This window comes from Notolepis coatsorum (assembly GCF_963971535.1).
Source record: "Notolepis coatsorum genome assembly, chromosome: 2".
Classification (NCBI taxonomy): domain Eukaryota; kingdom Metazoa; phylum Chordata; class Actinopteri; order Aulopiformes; family Paralepididae; genus Notolepis; species Notolepis coatsorum.
Genome location: NC_140166.1, coordinates 49,770,497 through 49,786,169, shown reverse-complemented (window position 1 = coordinate 49,786,169; position 15,673 = coordinate 49,770,497). Strand labels below are relative to the sequence as shown.

General features: G+C 43.0%; 1 protein-coding gene across 2 annotated transcripts in view; it reads left to right on the top strand.

The window, feature by feature from the left end:
- Positions 1-15,523, top strand: part of lman2lb (lectin, mannose-binding 2-like b) — a 42,323-nt gene extending 26,800 nt beyond the window's left edge. For both annotated transcript variants that reach the window (XM_084307262.1, XM_084307261.1), the window contains 2 exons: positions 9,672-9,791; positions 11,986-15,523. In XM_084307262.1, the coding sequence (XP_084163388.1) occupies positions 9,672-9,791; positions 11,986-12,128 (263 nt within the window). In that variant the 3' untranslated portion in view covers positions 12,129-15,523. The remainder of the gene's footprint in view (positions 1-9,671; positions 9,792-11,985) is intronic.
- Positions 15,524-15,673: the final 150 nt, after the last annotated feature.

The window sequence follows — 15,673 nt, the reverse complement described above, 5'->3', positions numbered from 1 at the left end:
ACCAATCGTAATCAAGGGCACACAACACAAAATTAGTTTATATGCAGACGACGTAATACTGTTCATGCAAAACCCCAACACCGCATTGCCTCATCTTCTCAAGTTGATTGAGGACTTTGGAGATTTATCGGGATTTAGGATAAATTGGCCGAAGTCGGCCTTCTTCCCACTTAACGCCCCTGCAAAAAGAAATATAACCCTCCCAGTAGAGATACCTATGGTAAAACACTTTAGATGCTTGGGAGTTGAAATATTTCCTACCATAAGCCAAACGGTGAAGCACAATTACATAAAAATCCAAAAAAAAATCAAATACGACCTTGTCAGGTGGTCAAAACTTAAAAACTCAGTACAGGCACGGATATCAATAGTTGAGATGGACGTCCTACCTAGAATCAACTTCTTCAGCTCAATGCTACCGTTACCCCCTCCAAAGGGTTACTGGAAATAATTACACTCCTCCACATACAAATTTATTTGGAATAACAAACCACCATGTATAAAAAGATCCACCGCACAGAAACAAAGCAGACGGTGGTATGGCATTTCCAGATTTCTACCACTATTTTAAGGCGTACACTTTTTTTTTTTTTATCTACTTTTTCTCCCATTTTCTATATTTTCTCCCATCCCAATTTCGTATCATTCAATTCAACCCTCCCCTGTCACGGACACTGTTTCTTGCCTCCCACAAGCCGGCTGCAATGTGGACTAAGTCATACATAGCACAAGTCCCCTCCGGTACTTGAGGTAACAGCAGTCGCATCTTTTCACCTGCGCAGCTCGATCTCTCAGTGGCGAGGAGTAACGCGTGGGAGGCTCACGCTGCCCCCGACACTTCCTGATTCTACTGCGCAGGCGCACCAACCGACCTGTAGGAGTCGCTGTCCACAACGCCCGATCCCCACCCATCAGTTTCCCACCCCCTAATACGGCCAATGTGTATTAGTACGGACGACCAGCTAAACTGAAAGCAAATGTGGAGCGCTGGGCTCGAACTGACGAGCCCAGCGTCTCCAGCATTTCGTGGCGAGCGCCTTGCCCACTACGCAACCTAGCCGCTCCCAGGCGTACACTTTAAGACCACTGACAACATGGTTTGATCCCTAAGCATCAGTATCCTGGAGAAATTTAGAAGAAAATATAGTAGCTCCATATAGGCTGAAGGACATAGTATACACCAAATTATCAATTAAGCAATGCGAACGGAAATTTGGCCCCATAATCGATCATGCGATCCGGATGTAGCGTGAAACACAAAAAAAAGATTATATCCCACATAAATGGCATAATCATACTCCCTTATTCAATAACAATGCACTCTTGATTGGAAAACAACCTATAAGATTCCCTAGATGGGAAAAGCAAGGCATACACTCATTAGGAGACGTTTTCAACAAACAGGGTTTTTGTAGTTTCGATGAAATACGCAAAAAATGTAATCTCACCAAGTCCACATACTATTTTTACGCACAGTTATTTGCATGTTTGAAGGCTCACGGTGTTCCATTAACGATACCAATTGCACACCACAGATACCACACATTTTTCTATGAAAGAGAGATATCGAGAGGTTTTGTATCAGATTTTTATCATCAATTACTAACGGCCTCGTATGAAACCCTCCACCTAGACTCTATTTGGAGGAGGGATATACCAGACCTGGAAATAGATTTTGAGTGGCAAGAAGCCTGGGCAAATGTTCGACAGTGGTGCAGTCGCGGTCACACCCGGTTACACGCCGTGTTACCAGATCACTGAGGCAGAAGTACGCGCGATCGTGCACGGATGTGTACTCGTGTGTACGCGCACACAAAAATGCGCTGTATCCATTCGTTGTGACTAGTACCCGGCCACCGTTTTACATAACAAAAAGCGCAGGTAGACTAAGTGTCTGGGTGTTGGCTATCTGAATGCATCTCCCCCTTCATTCTGTGTGACACAGGCAGTGGAGGTGAATACTAATGTGGCTCGGAATTCGTGATGGGGTCTACCTGCTTATGATATTGAATCAAGCGTCTGTGCTGCGCGCCAGCTTTCCACGCGCACATTCACACAAATAGAGAGCAAGAAGAGCTTGTATGATAGAAAGATTGCACTTGCGTATATGCGCTTGCGTGTGTGTGCGTGCGTGTATAAATCAGTTATGTGCGCATGCACGTACCCGCGCGTGCACGTGGCGTGTTACCAGTTCCCATATTAGGACTGCACCACTGATGTTCGACTTGCATCAAGGAACCCGGACCATCAACAAATCAATCTTAACTATATCTGTAACTGAGGGGTACAATTCCCTGACTGTATTACTAGATATGATACTTACTACCACTACCTTTGTACTTAATATTCGGCCACCCAGTACACGGCATAAATATATTATCATGAACACTCTCACGTAGATGAAACGGATCCAACACAAATGTACGAATTAGAAACGGGTCTTTATTGCCTACACAGCGATGGTGTGTAGACTAAACACTTAATCACTTAATTACATTTATGAATTGAAATAGTATGCACTTTTATGGCAAGGAGTATTCGTCGGTATATCAATAGATAATGTCCAATCTCTGAAGGCGCAGGTGGTAAATATACGACCTGGAATAGTTAAGGAATAACAGCAATGATACTTTAATGATTATAGGCTGGATACACTAGAGGGGGTTAATCCGGTCGCTTGTAAGCCGACAGGAGTAGGAGGGGGGGGGGGGGGGGGTAGAATCCAGCTGCCTCGTCCGGCCAAGGGTATCCCAGGAGAACCCACTGTAGTGCCGTTCAATGCGCCGGCGATCCTTGGACCACAGATGAAAGCAGGTGGACTCTTTGTGGGCCGGCTCTCTCCGGTCCACGGGGGAGAGATGTGGAGAGACCTCGTCTTGCAGAGCGTCTCCTCACCTTGTGTCCTCTCCAGGGGGGGGGGGTTCCAACACACGGTAGTGTCGGGGGTCTTTATCCATAGAATAATCAAAGTATCCAAAGCATAATCCGTGCCTGGGAAGGCGGGCTGTCGTCGGTAGAATAATCCGGTATACAGGTCCACTCGCTCGTCGGCTCTGGGGCTCCTCGGGTGCAGCTTCACATAGGGTCAACCACCCTGGGTAAGCAGCCAGTTCTCTGCCCGAAACGATGGGGTACTGACTACGGTAGTATTCTCACCGCACGAAGCACTATATATTAACAGACTATTATTAGCTTAATAGACTACGTCCAACTCGACGATATAGTGCCAAATATGACTATTCAAATATTAATATACACAATGTCTCAATACCGATGGTAGGCGAACTTGGCCTTACTCCCACACGTGGCATCGCGGGGAGGCTTTACGTCTGTGACTCTATTGGAGGGTAAGAAACTGGACTGAAAAGAAAGTCCTACTTTAGTAGCGCAGTATATATACGCACTATGAACAAATAGTCCCATTAGTGGTGCGGTAGCCAAATTCCTACGCGGAACTAGGACTTGTTCGTACATGTCGAGCGGTACGTTTGAACTGGGTCTGAGGGGTATGGCAGCCTGGCACCAAGGTCTCGACCAATAGTAGAATGGAGACTATTATGGGATGTTCAGTAGGCTAGAATGGATATTCAATGCATATTGTACAAGGAATATACAAGGGATATCAGGGAATATTAGAGAATATACAAATACAATTAAATATATATATATAAATAAATATATATATTCGGTTTAATCTGGCCCTTCACAACAATATCCATAGGACATACTTGACTCCTATAAGACTGAACAGAATGGGTCTTAAACAAGAGTCCAAATGCTCCTTATGTACAAATGGGGACGAGGGGACATTTATGCACATGTACTGGGACTGCCCACCAGTTAAAATATTCTGGAAAGAGGTGACTCAGCAATTATCAAATCTCTTAACTCTGAATATACCTGTACACCCCTCTGTATTACTGCTGAATGATGTTTTTGAGAATGCAGTACATCCACAGCTAAAGAGATTGGTTTTATCGGGTATCACAGTGGCTAAAAAGCTGATAGCATCACAATGGTTCCAACCGGAAAAAATTTGCCGAAAGGTCTGGATTATTACATATCTCGATGTGATTTATCAAGAAATATCTACAGCAAGAATTTTGGGTCTCAATTAATAAAAAATGAAAATGTGGTTAGAAGTGGTGGAGATAATAAAAGCTAGCATATAATGGTAGTGTTAGGAGCGAGGGATAATGGATGGATTATCCAATGGGGGGTCCGGGAGGGGGGGGTACGAGCTAGAGCATATGTGTGTAGGGTATTAGATAGCAGGTATTGGGGGTATATCCTGTATAAGACATTTAACTATATGGTGATTTCATTGGATGTGCACTGTTAATAATGCTTGTATATCTTATCGTGTGTTGTCATGTTTGTTTATATGTTTGTTTAAAAAATAATAAAAAAATAAAACACAAAAAATTAAATTAATAATTTTTTTTATTTTTTATTAGATTTCATTCAGGTGTATTATTGATACTCTCATTGATACTATGTTTGTTTCTGACTCAAAGTGTGTGTGTGTCTGTGTGAGAGAGATAGAGGGAGAGATAGAGAGGGGGCGTGAGAGAGATGAGGAAGGGGCAAGAGAGAGAGAGCTGGGAGAGTGTGAGAGAGAGGGCAGGGGGGGGGAGTTCTCAGCCCTTGTGTGGGTTAATGTAACAAGTTCCTAACGTTTTCTTTCCCCTATTATTTCATGCACTTTATTCATTGTTTTAAATTATTTTCTTAAGTTATTTTGTGCATCACTCTGTTTTGAATTTGATGCAAATTTGCAATGCATGAGGGTCGTCCTTTTGTGTTAAATGGCTGCATAAAGCAAGCATTTGTTGACTCATGTTGATAAGAGTATTAAAACTTGAAAAATATCAGTTTATGGTAAAAAAAAAAAATGCGATTAAATTGTGATTAATCGCGCGTTAACTATGGACAATCATGCGATTAATCGAGTTAAATATTTTAATCGATTGACAGCACTAATATATATACATATATTATCTTTCAAATGCCCGAGTTCAATTTGGATTTAGTATCACCAGGCGTGCATAAGAACAGATAATGAAATCGACTGTACTTTTTTATTTTCCCCACAGTGCAACCGTTTTTAAACAAATTTCAGATCTAATTGTTCCTACATGTTAACAATAGAGAAGAGAAATGAACTGCCTTTCAATATTTGTCAAAAATGTTACCTTTTGTGGCTTATTATCCCGAATAATAAGTTATTGAAATAATTCATACAGAACTCTGAACCTTGAACCCCATAGAATCTTCCAGGAAGTTTCAGTGGAAGTCTGCTACAAAATGGCAGTAAAAAGACTACAATTCCCATGGTTCAAAATATCCAAAATGCTCACCCTCGTGGATAGAATTGACCAAATCGAAAAGTCGATTTCGAAAATCGAATCGTGAATGTTGTACAGTTACTTTTTTATAATGTAAATCTCCGCCATTTTTCATCCGATTGCAATGCAGTTTTTTGCTAGACGTTCGCAGAAAGGTAGAGAAACAAACTGCGTTCTAATTTATGGCAATAACGTTCAGGTTAGTTCCTGCCGTGAGATATGATCCCCGGAAAAGAAATTACTGAAAAAGAAGTCTGATGATGGACAGGGGCTGGCGTGAGCTGGGAAGTGTAGTTTTTTGAAATTCGAAAGGGATGCCCCGATCACGTTTTTTTCCACCGATCATCTGTTTTTGGTTTTGTTATAGCAGCTGGCAGTATTATACTGTAGGTCTAACACAGGCATTCTCAAAGTCCAGACTAAATTATTTAATCTAATCTTAGAAATTAAGTAAAGTAGGGCAGCTCACCATGAACACTGGAGACGCTGGGTTCGCCTGTTCGAGCCCAGCGCTCCACATTGCTTTCAGTTTAGCTGGTTGTCCATACTAATACACATTGGCAGTATTGGGGGGTGGGAAACTGATGGGTGGGGATCGGGCGTTGTTGACAGTGACTCCTACAGGTCGGTTGGTGCGCCTGCGCAGTAGAATCAGGAAGCGATGGGGGCGGCTCCCCTCCAAAGCGCAGACCCCTGACGTTGAAAGATCGACTGCTGTTACCTCGAGTATCGGAGGGGACTCGTGCTATGTATGACTTAGTCCACATTGCAGCCGGCTTGTGGGAGGCAAGAAACAGCGTTCGAGACGGGAGGGTTGAATTGGATGATACGAAATTGGGATGGGAGAAAAATAGAAAATGGGAGAAAAAGTGGATTAAAAAAAAAAGAAGAAATTAAGTAAAGTGAATAGTACTGGGTGTTAAGCATAACAGCATCTAAGTTAATTTACTTCTGACCATTCTAGTCAAAGTATTTTCCGAGTATCTTCGGAGCGAATGAGAGGATTTGTTGACAAGACGTGTCTGTGAGGGGGAGGGGAGGGGCAATGCGTGCACTGCCCACTCACAGCATGTGTGAGTAGTAGGAGAGAAGACGGCGAGATTCCAACTCTGTTGAGAATTGGATCATGTTTTTCATGCGCGTCATCGATCAGTTTTCGCAATCAACAACTAGAAAGCATTATCGGAATTCCCCAATCTCATATTTATGCTGAATATCGGCCGATACCGGTCGCTGGCCGATCGATCGGGCCATCCATCAAAAGCCCTGGGTCTCTTCTCTCAAAAGACTACACTCAAGTTAGGCTCTGAAAGTGCGCACATCAGCATACAACACCGGGCTGGTGACAGGCAACATGGAAGAACACAAGATGGCAAGATACAACGTCAGGAGAGCAGTAATAGAGGCAAAACGGCGTTACAGGGATAAAGTTGAACTTCAGTTTGAACAGGCTGACTCTAGAGGCATGTGGCAGGGCCTCAGAACAATGACAGACTACAAAGGAACCCCCCTCAAACTGAACAGTGACATCTCCTTAGCAAATGATCTCAACTCCTTCTATGCGAGGTTTGAGGCTGTGAATAACAACACCAGCCTACAAACCACGGCAATGGGGGGGGGGGGGGTCTGCTGATGGAGACTCAGTGTTCAGGGTAACAGAGCATGAGGTGAGACGGATCTTTAAAAAAGTGGATATCAGGAAGGCAGCAGGACCGGACGGCATCCCCGGCCGCGTCCTAAAAGTCTGTGCCGACCAACTGGCCCCGGTATTCACTGACATCTTCAACCTGTCCTTGGAACAGGCTGTCATCCCCACCTGTCTGAAGAAGTCCACCATCATCCCTGTACCCAAAAAATCTACGCCCGCTTGCCTCAACGACTACCGCCCTGTAGCCCTCACCTCCATAGCCATGAAGTGCTTTGAGAAGCTAGTGAAGGGCTACATCTGTTCCTCCCTCCCCATCAACCTGGACCCTCTGCAATTTGCATATCGCCCCAACAGGTCCACGGAGGACGCCATAGCCCATGTGCTGCACACAGCAGCATCACATCTGGACAAGAGGCAGGGGAACTATGTGAGAATGCTGTTCATCGACTACAGCTCAGCATTCAATACCATAGTCCCCTCCAAACTCATAGCCAAGCTCAGGGACCTGGGCTTGAACTATGACCTGTGCCAGTGGGTCTTGGACTTCCTGACGGGCAGACCCCAGGTGGTAAGAGCCGGCAACTGCACCTCCTCATCCATCACGCTCAACATAGGGGCCCCCCAGGGCTGTGTTCTGAGCCCCCTCCTCTACTCCCTGTACACACATGACTGCGTAGCACAGCGGAACAACAACACCATCATCAAATTTGCTGATGACACAGTAGTGGTGGGCCTGATCTCTGCCAACGACGAAAGGGCCTACCTGGAAGAGGTAGAGAACCTGTCACAGTGGTGTCAGGAGAACTGCCTCTCCCTGAACGTCAGCAAAACAAAAGAGATGATTGTGGACTTCAGGAGGTCGGGGGTCAAGGACTACAGCCCCCTCAGCATCGACGGGGCACCGGTTGAGAGAGTGAACAGTTTCAAGTACCTCGGAGCCCACATATCCAAGGACTTGACATGGACCACACACATTGACAGTGTTGTGAAGAAGGCACGACAACGCCTCTACTTCCTCAGGCGCCTAAGGAAGTTCCAAGTCAGTCAGAAGATCCTTAGGAACTTCTACTCATGTACAATAGAGAGCATCCTGACCGGCAACATCACCTCCTGGTTTGGGAATAGCACTGCACAAGACCGTAGCAGACTACAAAGAGTGACACGTTCAGCCGAACGCACAATTGAAGGGGGGCTTCCCACCCTCCAGAACATTTACAACAAGCGGTGCAAGGGGAAGGCTAAGAGAATTATTAAGGACTCGAGCCACCCGAACAACTGCCTCTTTGAACTGCTGCCGTCAGGCAAGCGATACCGGAGTCTTAAGGCGAGCACAGAAAGACTCAGAAGGAGCTTCTATCCCCAGGCCATCAGGCTGCTAAACGAACAATAATCGCTAAACGAAAATAATCACTATGCAACAACCATCAAATGCACACAGCACACACACCCACACGCACACACTCACTCAAACAAACAACACACTGCAGCACCCACTCTCCACACTTTAGATCACACAAACACACTTACACTTTATATTTATTGATAAAGGATTTGCACTACAACTCGTACACCTACTGTGAATTGTACCTAAACTGCACCTCGTCCATTTATGCCTTGCACTATATAGTATTGTATATTAGTACACTGCACAGTATTGTATATTGTATGGTAACTACGTCTACGAACATTGTACATATGTCTAAACTGAACACTGTGACCTCTTTTTTACTCTTTTTTACTTCTAATTTTTACTATGTTTTTATTTCATACTTATCTTGTCATGCACAGTCTCTGGAGCGCAACAGTAAGAAGCATTTTGTACAAAAGTATTCTGTACTTCTGTATGACAACTATTAAAGAAACTTGAAACTTGAAAACTTAGGTTGCGCCAAATCCTCTTGTCAATCCTCGCCTTTTTCCGACTCGATGCCCAGAGTTTTCTATAAACTAGTATTTCCCTAATGACACTTAAAATCATTGGTAAACAAACGTAGTGCTGAAAATATACACTTTGACGGCTGTTTTTGACTGTTAGGGTCTTTACTGTTGGCTACATTTATAAATGTTTTTATTTTCAATTTTCAACATAGAACAAGACATCACAATACAATACCATTAACAATAATAATAATAGTGACACTAACAACAGTAATAACCGCACAAGACAGGCAAACAAGAAAGTAAAAAAAATTTAAAATAATAATAAGTGTGGCTCTCATGTGTGTGCATTATCTTGTGTGCTATATATATGTGTTCTACCTACCCATATGTGCGTGTGCCTTACCTATGTATATGTTTTATGTGTGAATGTATATGTGTGGTGTGAACGTGTGCATGTGACCGTGTATACCCTCTGCAACAATGCCAGTACAATCAGACAAAACAAGGCAGCAGTGGTCCATTGGGAGGTTACTGGTAATGGGGAAATCCGGCGAGTACAGTGGTGGACAGCGCAGGTTACTGTTGGCTACATTTGAAAAAAAAATGTATTCATACATTCTGTAGAGATGGATTTGTGGCGTGATGTCATTGTCGGTCCGGTACCGGACCACTCTGGCTTAAGAGGTTAAAGTGTAGGACTTGGGAGTTGTTATTGGCGGTGAAAGATCTATCCATCCTTACTATAAGGAGGGACTTTCAGGAGGGTGAGTTTGATTTGATTTGGTGTTTTCCAGATAACCATGACCTGATCTCCATGAAGCTGTACCAGCTGACTGTGGTGAAGACTCAAGAGGAGGAGGAGGAAAAGGAGGCCACCATCCCCAGTGTGGACAACATGGAACGCTTCGCCACAGGTGGAGTTTCCACACAGCTCTTGATGAAAGGATTGGACATTTTTTGAGTCGTTTCCAAGTCTTTAAATGTATGGTGTAGGACTCGCCCCCCCAAAAAAGACAAATATTGGTCAAATGAATTATTCGTTTTTTGTTTTATTTATTAAAACAATACATTTTAAATATTAAATGTTTTATTTTCGCGTGTGTACAGCGCAAATTGAGACCACAGGCACTTCAATATGGCCATTATCTGAGCTGCTCTAGCCTCAAATGGTCTGGTGAGACACAACACTAGTAAGCACAGCTTAACCCTTTCACTACCACACTACCAAAGGGTTAACCCTTTCACTGCCACACTACAGAAGGTTAACCCTTTCACTCCCACACGACAAAGGGTTGACCCTTTCACTACCACACTACAGAAGGTTAACCTTTCACTACCACACTACAGAAGGTTAACCTTTCACTACCACACTACAGAAGGTTAACCCTTTCACTGCGACACTACAGAAGGTTAACCCTTTCACTACCACACTACAGAAGGTTAACCCTTTCACTGCGACACTACAGAAGGTTAACCCTTTCACTACCACACTACAGAAGGTTAACCTTTCACTACCACACTACAGAAGGTTAACCCTTTCACTGCGACACTACAGAAGGTTAACCCTTTCACTACCACACTACAGAAGGTTAACCTTTTCACTATCACACTACAGACGGTTAACCTTTCACTACCACACTACAGACTGTTAACCCTATCACTGCCACACGACAAATTGTTAACCCTTTCACTACCACACTACAGAAGGTTGACCTTTCACTACCACACTACAGAAGGTTACCACTTTCACTACCACACCAAAGACTGTTAACCCTTTCACAACCACATTACAGAATGTTAACCCTTTCACTACCACACTACAGACGGTTAAGGTACGGTCGAGAATTTGAACAGGGATGTGTCTATTTATCGACGGACCTATTTATCAGCCAATTTGGGCTTTAAAAACGACAATCAGAATCTGTGCGTCTCCATTTTCATGGCTGATTGTTGGCCAATTGTAGAATTATTCTTAACCTTGCTTACAGTTGCCAAGGGAACAACAGAATAACACTAACAAGGACCTTTTTAGTTCAAAGAAAATATATTTCAGTTCATTCTTCCATTTGATTTTGAGTTTTGTAACTTGGCTGACGATCAACTGCACTCAAACTAGGGATGAGTTAGAATGTTCCAATAGTCGTGCCAGTCTCACATTCGATTTTCATGTCTGAGTCGGAAAAAAAATATATAATTAATAATTTTTTAATGTACATTTCTTTATTAACTTATTTATTTTTATATTTAGAGGCAGCCTAATTGTCATAGCCTAATTGATCTAAAAGATGCACATGCTACCGTTTCTGTTTTGTTTATTAAAACCGGTTGATAGGCCAATGCAATGCTGTTATTATAGGCTACGATGGTGAATGGTGTCAGCTGAGCCAATCAACGTTCTGAAGGATTATCTGAAGTGCCTATTTATGTGCAATACCCTTTGATTTTAATGATCCATTCTATTAAAAAGAATAACTGGCGGTCAGGTGGCGTAGCGGAGATTGTGCTCGTCACCAATGCAAGAGGCTGCGGTCTCGACTCCCAGAGAGTCGGCATTGCCTTGGCTTGGGCTGATCGCTATACTAACTTGTTTGGCTGAGTTAGGGGGAGGGAAGCCGTGGGTGGGTCCTGGGCGTTGTGGACAGCGACCCTTACAGTTCGGTCGGGGCGCCTGCACAGCGAGGGTAGGATCTGGAAAAAGGTAGTGTGACGTTACACTCTCCCGGTGAGAATCTGCGCTGCCAGGTTGGCTGCCGGCTGGCTGCACATGTGTCGGAGGAAAGCATGTGACAGTCTCCGGCCTCCCGGACCAACAGTAGGGGGGGGGGGGGGGGGTGCGCAACAACCAGGAAGGGGGTTGGGAATTGGCATAACGACTAACAGTGGGATGGGAGAAAATCGGAAAAATGAGGGGGAAAAAGATAATAATAAAATAAAAAGAATAACTGAAACTGAATATTTAACTGAATTTAAACGGAAACAAAAATAACAATTTTGTGTTTTTATTTTAAATTTATTTTCGAATATTCGGTCCTAAGAACGGTAGACTATTGGAAGATGATTTTGGTCAGTCATGCACATCACAAACTCAAACCGTTTTCTCTTTGTTAGTGGAGCTGGAGGAGGACGGGATGAGTGGCGTCCAGTTCTTCTTCACCCTCCTCTTCTCCATCATCGGCCTGGGGGTCCTCGGGGTTGTGGCGGTGGTCCTGTACAGTCGCTGGAAGGACAACAGCCGCAAGCGTTTCTACTGATAAAGACTAGAGAGAGACTGATAGTCCGTGTGCACACAGGGAGGAGTGAGTTTTCACAACCTAATTTTTTTTTTATCCATGTACAATACTAGTGATATACTAAAACCCTCATCGAACTGGATTTGTTTTACTGGTGCGAGGTCCTGTTCTGGAATTTTTAGGTGCTATGCGTGTAGTTCTCATTTTATATGAGATCAAATCCTGTCTGTGATTTCATTCAAGTTTACTGCCCTTAGCATGGATGTAAAATGTCATGATTTACACTACCAGCAGCCAAAAAGATTGATTGATTGAATGAACATTTTATTAACAGATTGCAGAATGGGTACATTACAGTACGGCTCAATACACACAATTGTTAAGGAGATGCAGACCAGAGAAAGACTTTCATCTTGTTTACATCAGGGTCCCCCATTTTCTATTCATAATGAATTGTAAGTAAGGGTGCAACTTGCTCCGTGCAATCCATTCTTTGTGGATCTAGCCCTTAATCGGTAAAGCCAAAAATCACAAGGTGTCTGAATTTACATGTTCAAGTAACCTTTCTGCATTGGCCTTTTTGTTGTTTAAATGAACTAATTAGGAGAGTTAATATTAGATATCAAGTGTACATCACTCTTATTTAGTTGATTCAACAACAAACAATACAAAAAGGGTACTTGAAATGTACGTATTTTTTCTTCCACAGTGTACAGAGATGTCAATTCAAACTGATATATATATATATACAATATGAAATAACCTCTTTTCGTTTGCTGAAAGATGGGAGATGGTTTGCTCTGGATATTTACCTTTTCAGACTTGCATGGTAGATTTGTACTGGATTAAAACTACAGCTGCAGTTACAGGACCTCGCCCCAGAAATGAATCCAGGTAAAGGAGGGGCTGCTGCCATAGCTTTACCGAATTTACCTCAAGACAGTCAAAACGACACAGTGGTGGGCCATCTCTGCAAAACACACAAGGCCTTCTTTTGACTTTGGATTGTTGTCTTCAGTGTTCTGGAAGGTAGAAAAGGCATCTTAATGTTGGCTGCTGTGTCTTCAGTGTTCTGGAAGGTAGAAAAGGCATCTTAATGTTGGCTGCTGTGTCTTCAGTGTTTTGGAAGGTAGAAAAGTCATCTTAATGTTGGCTGCTGTGTCTTCAGTGTTCTGGAAGATAGAAAAGGCATCTTAATGTTGGCTGCTGTGTCTTCAGTGTTCTGGAAGGTAGAAAAGGCATCTTAATGTTGGCTGCTGTGTCTTCAGTGTTCTGGAAGGTAGAAAAGGCATCTTAATGTTGGCTGCTGTGCAGACTTAACGGTGTCCTGTGGATCTGTGACCCAGTCATCGGCAAACTATTAATTTGCACTGATATCAAATACCCATTAGGTTACTTTTATTCAACTCCATCTAAACGTGGAATAGAGAGGATGGTGTTGTTGGGGAGGGGGAGGGGGTGGCACTTCAATTCAGCTTATGTAACAAGTTTGGTGGTTCTATGGTTGTGTATTATAGGTGTCACTATACACACTACTCACCCAGGCCGTGGTAGAAGCACCGCTATGCCTCGCTGGCTTATATCACAGCTGGGCACATTTACAGAGACTGAAATGCATGTTTTATCTCATGGGCGACGGTACATAATGTAATTTCATTTTGATCACTCGGAAGCATTTTACATGACTTAAAAATAAAATCTGCTGCACTTATTTGTTAAAGACTTATCCCGAAGTTGTTGAAATGTGTCCAACTTCTCAGTCTGTTTTCGGAGTGCATGCTGACATGTTGAATTGAACATGGCTTTGAGTCAATGAATTGAACGTTTTATTTTACGTTCTAATCAACATGTCCTGAAAATCTACATTTTGATAAGTTTGACCATTTCAACAACTTTGGAGTAAGTGTTTGAGAAATGACATGATGTACTCTCGTCTGGGAGATGTAAAGTTAATTTAGTCTGCTAAATTGAAGATAGCAAAGCATAGCGGTGCATCATACTTTTAAAGAAGGAGTGGGGTAGCCAATAGGACCAATTAAGACTAAAGCTAAGATGGGGTTGCACGGACGAGGATTAAGCCTAGCCCTGGATTTAAAAGTTGCTTTCAGTGGGCATCTCTATTGGGGGGGAAAAAGTAGGGATGCACCGATCCGACTTTTTCAGTCCCGATACCGATACCTGGGGCTTTTGGTATCGGCCGATATCGAGTACCGATTAATTAATAAACTGTATGCCAGGGGGGGCAGGTGGCGCACGGAGATTACGTTCGTCACCAACACCGGGAGACACTAGGATTCGCCTGTTCGAATCCAGCTCCCGCCGTTGCTATCAGCTTGGCTGGCCTCTCACACTGATACAATTGGCTGTATCAGGGGGTAGGAAAGCTGAAGGGTGGGTCCTGGGCGTTGTGGACAGCGACCCCTACAGTTCGGTCGGGGCGCCTGTTCAGCGAGGGTTGGAACTGAGGAGAGATAGTGTGGCCTCCCACACGCTACACTCTCCCCGGTGAGAACCTGCGCGGCCAGGTTGGCCTGCCCCAGGCTGCACATGCGTCTGAGGAAAGCATGTGACAGTCTCCGGTCTCCCGGACCAACAGTAGGGAAAAGTACGCAACAACCAGGAAGGGTGGGATTGGAGAAAAATCGGGAAAAAGGAGGGGAAGAAAGATAAAAAAAAAAAAAAAAAAACTGTATGCCTCACTGTGTGGAAGAGACATGGGATCATTATTTTGTGCAAGGCAACATCAGGCTTGACTTAAAACATTACTTTCCTAACTTAGTGAAAAGAAATGTAACAAATTAACACATAGATATAAATGTACTGAATTGTTATTTATTTAAATTAAATAACTACAAAAAAAAATGTATAATAAAATTGTCTCCCATACCCGATCTAGCTATTTTAGTCATATCAATATCGGATCAGTGCATCCCTTGAAAAAAGTCCTTACTAGGCCTAATCCAAGTCTGAAACCAGCCCTAGATGTTATGTCCTAGTATTAAACATTTGGGCTACACCAACATTTTCTATCAAATATTCACACTACTCACCTTTACTGAAGTCAAGTTACTGCCAGTTAATCAATTTATGTGATTATCAATGTTTTATCCTAGATACATTTTTAACAATAATTTAACCATGTAGCCTTTTTGTCTAGCGCACACCGGACTCTTAACTAAAAGAATAAACTATGATTAGTTTGGCACTAATTTCATCAGACCTGTGAATAAGAGAAATATTTATTCTTGGCTAATTCATGTACCCGTGGTCTTAGTTTTCTTTGTTTTCATTTTTTTTGTTTTGTTTATCTGTGTAACATGTCAGCCATTTGCATTTGCTAGTGATTAATTGTTTTTCTTTGTTGATCGTTTTCATTTTGGCGTGGTCTTTTTGTAAAAAAAAAAAAGCAACAACAATGCTCATGGTCTTCACTGTCCATCCCCATTGTAATTGAGTCAACTGTGAATTTGAGCGTTCATAAAAGAATGTATGAACGCTGTCGCTGTGTAAAGGTCCAGCTGCAACGTAGCGTGGTTTGCAAAAGAAAACTGTTAGGGTTTTTTCAG